This window comes from Prunus dulcis, chromosome 6, assembly GCF_902201215.1.
Source record: "Prunus dulcis chromosome 6, ALMONDv2, whole genome shotgun sequence".
NCBI lineage: Eukaryota > Viridiplantae > Streptophyta > Magnoliopsida > Rosales > Rosaceae > Prunus > Prunus dulcis.
The window spans coordinates 7,835,101-7,842,621 of NC_047655.1; the positions used below are offsets into that span (position 1 = coordinate 7,835,101).

The following is a 7,521-nucleotide window of genomic DNA, read 5'->3' on the forward strand; positions in this document are numbered from 1 at the left end:
TTATTATCTGGCGGAAGGCTCTCAAATACCATTATTACTTTCAAATAACACCATTACTATAATAAAGAACCTTAGTACATCAATATCATCTCAATATGTTGTCGATATTATTCATTTTTTGAATAAAAAAAAGTCATACAGGGTCTTGATATGACAACAAAGTATCAATATTTTGTCGATATTATCGATTTGCTATAGTAATCTTAGTATTTGATAGCATTTCCCAATTATTTTCTAATTAACTTCTTCCTACCCCTAAAGTTGAATTAGGTTACTTTTCATTAATTAAGAACGGATTGTTTTGTTTCAGGTACCAATGGCGAGCCTATTTAGGTCCAAGGAGGTGCAGTTGCACTTCTCCTCTCCAAAAAAAAAAAAAAAAACAATGTAGGTGCTTCAAATTGCCTCTCTGCTCAAGCTAGTGGTGGTGCACTCCAAGTGTTCAACAACGCAAGCAGCAGCGCAGCACACTAATTTTTTATTATTTCTTTAAAGTCCTGAAAAAAAGAAAAAAAAAAAGAAGAAGGAAACTAGATTCATGGGCTTTCAACAAGGCTTGCATTTCATAGACTTTAAACAAGGATTCTTTCTTAAAACAATTCTTTTCGTGGGCTTTAAACATAAGTTCTTTCCCAAAGCAATTCTTTAAACAAGACAAGCATTTCGTGGGCTTTAAGCAATGGAAAATGTACCACATTTATACACCACCTCTCTAAGGGCAGTTCCAGCGGGCTACCCTTGCCAAGGTAGGAAGGGGCCTAAGCCCCAAATTCGTCTTCCAACGGGCTAAAGTTGCCAGGGTAGCTGATGGGGCCCACGAAACCAAGCTAGCCCTTAGGCAAAACAAGCCCGTGCTCTAGCCTGGGTTTGTTGACGTCAGCGATGACTTCAGCAACAAAAAAAAAAAATGAAAAAAATCTACAAAAAAAATATTTAAAAAATTCAGAATTTTTTAAAAAATAAATACTTAGTCATATTCTTCACTTCCCACACAAAAACTCTATACAAATTCCTCTTCTCATATCTCATGTGAATAGTGATTGTCATGGCAATGGGTTGAAACACCACAACCTTTTGCAAGAGCTGCCACTATTCACGTGAATAGTAACAACCCTTGCCCTTTGCCATGGCAAATGGGTGAAAGTGCTCTAATAGAGGTGGTAAGCCTAGCATTACCCTTTAGCAATTCTTTCGTTGATAACAATTGTCGATTAATTGAATTGCTATTTTTTTTCTATTATTTATGAATGACATTGGTATTGTTTAAATTATAAGAATATTTGTTTGTCAATTTTTTATTATTATAAAGCTTTTAGCATTTCAAAATTGCATCTCGGTTAAAAAATTCCTAGATCCGTCAGTGCATGCTATATTGCCGATATTTGATGGACTCTTTGTCTTGATTGATATTTAGAAATATCAACAAAATATGAACCAAATATCACAATGTACGTTGTAGATTTGTACTCGATACCGGCCGACCACTCCTCTTTTGCATTATTAAACTATACCGTTCAAATGTTCGTGCCTCTCTTTTGATCCATGGAATTTCTTCACAACCATGTTCACATATTCTCCTCTCAATAGCATTGTGCCAAGTTCATTTTCATACGTTGGAGAAATACTATTCAAACTAGTCAACATGATGGAGCCCTCTCCGTACCTCATCACCCCAACTAAAAGCTAAAATAAAGTAATCAGTGAACAGACAATTATAAAAAGAGGCATCAAGTACAGCCGACGGTTTCTTCCATCTATTTCATTGCCCAAAAAACATATGGAGCCTATTGTCGAGAACTTTTTCAATAATGAATCAATCTCAAACCTGCATTTTTGGTCTTTCTCTAGCTAACAAAAATATCTACATGGACAGTTGGATTTGATCCCACAAATATCACTATTGATCTTCTATGTTTTATGTCGTGGACAAAATGGTGGACCTTGAGATTGAAAAGGCACAAGACTAGACAAGTAAGTGAGCAATTTCATGTGCAAAATTCAAGCATTATGGCCTGTGGGCAGCTGCAAATGCCCCCAAAAATATGACCACCTGGAGGAAGCAATTACAGTTGTTTCAGTTTTGTTATAGAAGACAATAACTTAAAGTTTAAGCACCTTAATTTGTTACAATGAATTCTGTTGTCTTAAGTGTGAAGAGAAACATGGTTATGGACATTGCAGAGCTTTCTTAATTGTGTTTGTATATATGTGAGAATAAAGGTGAAGAATATTTGATGAAATTGCATGTATAGTTCCTGAGAAGTAGAGTCTGCTGGTTCATTTCATATATACCATGAATGACTTAAACTAAAAGTTACTCACAAGTTCATTGTCCAATGATTAGGAGTGTCATATTACTTGAGTTATTATTTAGAACACACAAACACACAAGAATAGGAGTAAAACGTATGATAAGAATGTTAAATTTTAGAGAGACAGGCCAGTAGTCAAGGGTTTTAGCTCAGTGCTAAATTTGGAGATGAAAAAAATTAGTGCTAATTTTATAAGTCAAACCTAAGTTAATGAAAAATAGTCCACCTCTCTTTGTTGAAATTAGCCAATCCCAACCGAAAGATTTCATCTCTAGAGACACCCACACAAATCAAACATCATGTTTTTCCATTACCCACTAATGTATAACTTAATATTTGAACCTAAGAGCTTAGAAGTAGCAGGTCTCCTCATCTTTAAAATTGTATCAACCTATATCCAATGGGTTCTTATTAGTAAGTTTCTCTCTTACTTTTTGTTTAATTTCCAATTTCAATTGTTATTGTAGCTTTTTATGATTTAGGGTTTGGATGTTAAATTTTGGGGACTTTTTTCTTATGCAATTCGCCAGGATTTTATTGATGAGTCATCTTTTTTCTGGTTTAATCTATTCATTACTTGATCTATGCTGTTAATAGTCTACTTGTTTCTTGGTTTTGTCGAATGGTTGTAGCTTGTGATTGTGCAATTGTAGATCTATATTATTGCACCCCATACTTCTATGTCTACTCCCATAAAATTTAAAATTTGTTAATTGAAGAATAGTTGCTACCACTCATTCCTTTGCATGTAAACTTGTTTTTAAGGGGGAAAAAAAAGGGGTAATATAATGGATCTCCCATATATAAAAAAATATTAGTCCACCTCTATAAAATTTCACTGGTCCGCCTTTGCCAACGGCCCAATACTAGCTTCACTGATATTGTCCCCAACTTAACCATCTAAAAATTCCAGTAGGTGTGTGGGGTTTTATCACAAAAGCCCTCGGTGATATTAGTAGTGGAACCATATTCATTATATGTTATGTTTTATTTAATCAAGTTTACGATGTGAAACTTAAATTATTCAACAAAGAATTGAATCCCAGTAGCTCACAAGATCTACAATGACTATTATGGTTCGTTGATATAATTTTTACAAACAAAACTTTACCACTTAATGCACAAAACGTAAAATGTAGAACATAACAAGAAGTATTTTAGAGATCAATGAGACAAGGCAAGAAGATTTCGCATTGATCAGGATTTATTATTATTATTATTATTATTAGGCTTATGTACTGTTACACTTTTGGAATGGATACTCAGTCTCACTTTACCTCATCAAATTGAAAATTTCTCATTTAACCCCTGAATCTTTAAAAATTGCTAAAATTTTCTCACTTTACCACTTCCGTTCATTTTCATCCACAAAACCACTAAATGTGATGATGCGGCATGGATATTCTAGTAATTTTAGCTCCTTATCTTCTCTCTTCTCTCTGTCTCTTCGATAAAATATATAGTTAAAATTACTAGAATGCCCATGCCACGTTAGCACCCTTAATGGTTTTGTGGACAGAAATGGACGAAAGTGATAAAATGAGGAAATTTCAGTTTAAGAAAATAAAGTGAGACCGAGCATCATTTTCTGGAGATAAAACAATAAATATCCTTTATTTTTAAACGACTCACTGTCACACACACAAATAAGGTACTGAGACCTTATATGGTACTGAAACCTTATAGATAAGCCTTACAAGAGGAAGCTATGCATAGTTCTTTTAAAGGTACTGAAACCAAAAATCCAATACAGTCCTCCCATTTTTCCTTAGACAAATCGTAATTTATTTTCCCACATACACTCACCACTAGGCTAACCTAAATTTATCCTTTCATCATTATTTATTTTTATACAAACGGTATTTGGGTAGGAATAATCAAACTTAAGACCTTGAGTGTAGGGGTAAATACTCTTAATCAACTATAATTTCCTTGTTGTTTGTCCTTCTAATTACATATGAGTGATTATAGAATACTACGGTAATACGGCTATATGGTACATCTTGTACACATGTTATAATATAAGTGGATATTTATTGATACTACTCCCTAAAAGAGGGAAAAATAAACCTTGTCGCACACCCATTTTATAACACAGGTACAAAATGTGTCACATAGCTATACAACCATAATATTCTATAATTTATCCAAACATGACCTTCAAGTGATCAAATAACTATAATAATACAAATATTGGTTTAAAATTGTTCAACTGCTCTTATTAATCAGAAAGGTGCAATACATTATACATATATATGATAGATGCATTTGGATTTTGTCACGTACCGAAAGCTGTGGAACTGTGGTACCTTGTATGGCCCCCCACCTTATAGAAACGACATGTGTGTATATTTTCAGGTGGGGAAGGACAAAAGGACGGAGGTTAGAACAAGTTGTCCGTTTAAGTATTATTGTATGTACACCGTTGGTGGTGGTTCTAATGGGGCCAAGTGTACTCTGAATAGCTTAATTGGGACATCTCTCGAAAGTTCTAGGCAACTACATGCTTAGGTACCTTAACAGGGAAAAAGAAAGAAGGACCACAGAACCATTATGAATCGAACTTGTGGATTGGATGCATGCATGAGATTACATGATGAAAAATTCAAAAGACTGAAGAAGAACCACAGAACCAAGCTTTTAATGCAGAGACATGCATACACTGCCAACAAATTTGTGCAATGGAGGCTGAATCCGTGTCAAAATTTTGCACCATGTTGTACTGCTTCAAAAGCATGCGTACGTCTGTCCTCCAGGTCTTTTCATGGCACTGCAGATGCATCATATTTTGGAGGGAAAGTGGAAGATCATATTATATATGGATTGATTCAATTAAGAAGCACATGATATGTACTTCGTACAAGCTTTTCGCATGAGAGATAAGATATTTGAAGCCAATCTTAATCCGGTGGACATCTTTCTCACACTGAAAATGTTATGAATATCCATCGTTCTTTTGCTCATACACAAACCAAGACACCAAAATCTCGTGAGATATGAGAACGACATCGGTCCTTGTAAAGCATAAGTTACGCCTTTCGTAAAACACGTTTAAGAACAAAACTATAAGCTCACTATATTTTTGTGCTTGTGAAAACATAATTGATTGGGATGCTATCTGGGTTGAGATCGAGTTGACTGGTTAGCTCGTGATCATTATAGGCTTGGTTAACCATAGCTCGTTAAATTTCATAATGAAATTAGACAGAGGAATCATTTAATATAACGCATGGAAACAGATGAGTAGCAGTGTCGTAAATGATTTCGGTAGAGGAAGAAATTGACATGACAAGAGGGACGTCTCATGCTAAGTTGGAAGCTATAATAAGTCACTCACTCACATGGGCTGGTCTCCCCAAAGTTGACTCCACACAGTGCAGCACCTTGTCGTTTCTCTTTTCTTGCTAGTCAATACTGTAAATAGAAACCGTCCAGTACCCTAACACTATATAATAGAGTGATCTAACGGACCAAAAATACCATCAATCAAACATAGATCAAAAGAAAATAAACTAAATAAAGCACAATATTCATGGCCAAGTCTAGAACTACTAGTATTACTTGCAAGAAGAAGAAGAGCATTGTCAAGCTCAAAATTGTAGTCGAAAAGCTTAAAAAAAGTCTATTGTGCGGTAGGTCAAAATCATCAGTTTCCAACTGCGATGACACAAAAAATGTGTCCGAAGATGTGAAGGAGGGTCACTTTGCTGTGATAGCTGTGGATGGAGATGAACCAAAGAGATTTGTGGTTGCATTGAGTTACTTGACGCACCCAACTTTCTTGAAGCTATTGGAGCAAGCAGCTGAGGAGTATGGTTTTGACCATGAAGGTGCAATCACCATTCCTTGTCCGCCAAGCGAGCTTGAGAAGATTTTACATGATGATCAGCAATGGCAAGAGGAAGAAAGGCTCGTCTAGTAACTGGGGTTTTTGTAAAACTGTGGTACAGAGCTACTGATCATGAACAAGATTTCTCTCTTCTCCTAGCCTTGCCTACTGAGAGGCTTACACTGTAGAGATGAGGAGTGTAGATTCTATTGGGACACTGATAAGATTTGTTGTATGAATACAAACAGATTCTTGCCCCTTCTTAAATTCTTAAACCCTAAACCTAAAACCCTAGACACAGTAACTAGAAGCCCTCGAAAGATGTGTGAAAGGCGTTTTGCATTATTTCTTTAAGCATTTTAAGACGTTTTTGGGATGATGTATCCGATCAGTGATATGTTCTCTTCTGAAAAAACTGGATTGCACACTTTCATGCTGGAAATAATACAATTAATGTCCATATACAGTCGGCCAAGGAGTTCATTTGTGCCTGTTGGTACAACTATGACCTTAATCTCAGCACCGCGACAGGCTTAAATCATACAACTTGCCATGCATGATGCATCTATAGGACCTGCAATTGTTGTTTTTTTTCTTCTTTTCCGGATATTAATTTCTTTATTACTTTTCATATTTGACATATTCTGCTGTTTGGTTCGATGTGTCTCTTAGAGCATCTCCCCAATATCAGACATTAAATTTGAATGTGATGACGTAGGTGGCAATTTGACATATAATATAGTTTTACATTCTACTTGATATGTCAAATTAAAATATTATTTTATTACTTTGTAGGCACATTCATTGAAAAATAATGAAACAACCAGTGGCGGAGTTAGGATTCTTAGTATGGAGGGGCCAAAATTTCAAAATTACTTCTACTAGGTTTTTCATCTTCAACTGGGAGGGCCATCACTAATCTAATTGCAGTAATTGTATTGCTATATCATATATTTTATAATATATTACAAGAGATTAATAATTAAGTGGGGGGGGCCAGGGCCATGGCAGGTCTGGCTGTAGCTCCACCCCTGAAACAACATCACAAAGTCAAACAGCCAAAAATAACAACATGGGATATAAATGTTATTTCACGTAGGATTTAACATTTCAGTTGGAGTCAGTTTCAGTTATTTTTTATACATGCTAAAGATGCCGCGTTGAATTTAACATCTCCCTTGAAGATGCTCTTATGGAGCGCAAATACTCAAATATATATATACATAGAAAGTTACTTGGAAAGAAACCGTACATACTTAGTTATCAAATTCTTCTATGCGAAAAGCCAGAAATTTTATGGCATCTTTATAAGTTGAATATATCTTAAGTTCCTAATCTGATCTAGTTATTACTTATTTGGAATATGATTTTTATGAGACC

At 35.2% G+C, this 7,521-nt stretch overlaps 1 protein-coding gene across 1 annotated transcript; it reads left to right on the forward strand.

Moving 5' to 3' along the window:
• The first annotated feature begins 5,813 nt into the window (after positions 1 to 5,813).
• Positions 5,814 to 6,520, forward strand: LOC117632355 (auxin-induced protein 6B-like). The gene has a single exon (XM_034365804.1). The coding sequence runs from the start codon at positions 5,845 to 5,847 to the stop codon at positions 6,229 to 6,231; it is 387 nt and encodes a 128-aa protein (XP_034221695.1). The 5' UTR covers positions 5,814 to 5,844; the 3' UTR covers positions 6,232 to 6,520.
• The last annotated feature ends 1,001 nt before the right edge of the window (positions 6,521 to 7,521 follow it).

Bases quoted from the DNA above. Each gene is read 5' to 3' on its own strand.
- LOC117632355 (XM_034365804.1), top strand. From the start codon at position 5,845: ATGGCCAAGTCTAGAACTACTAGTATTACTTGCAAGAAGAAGAAGAGC.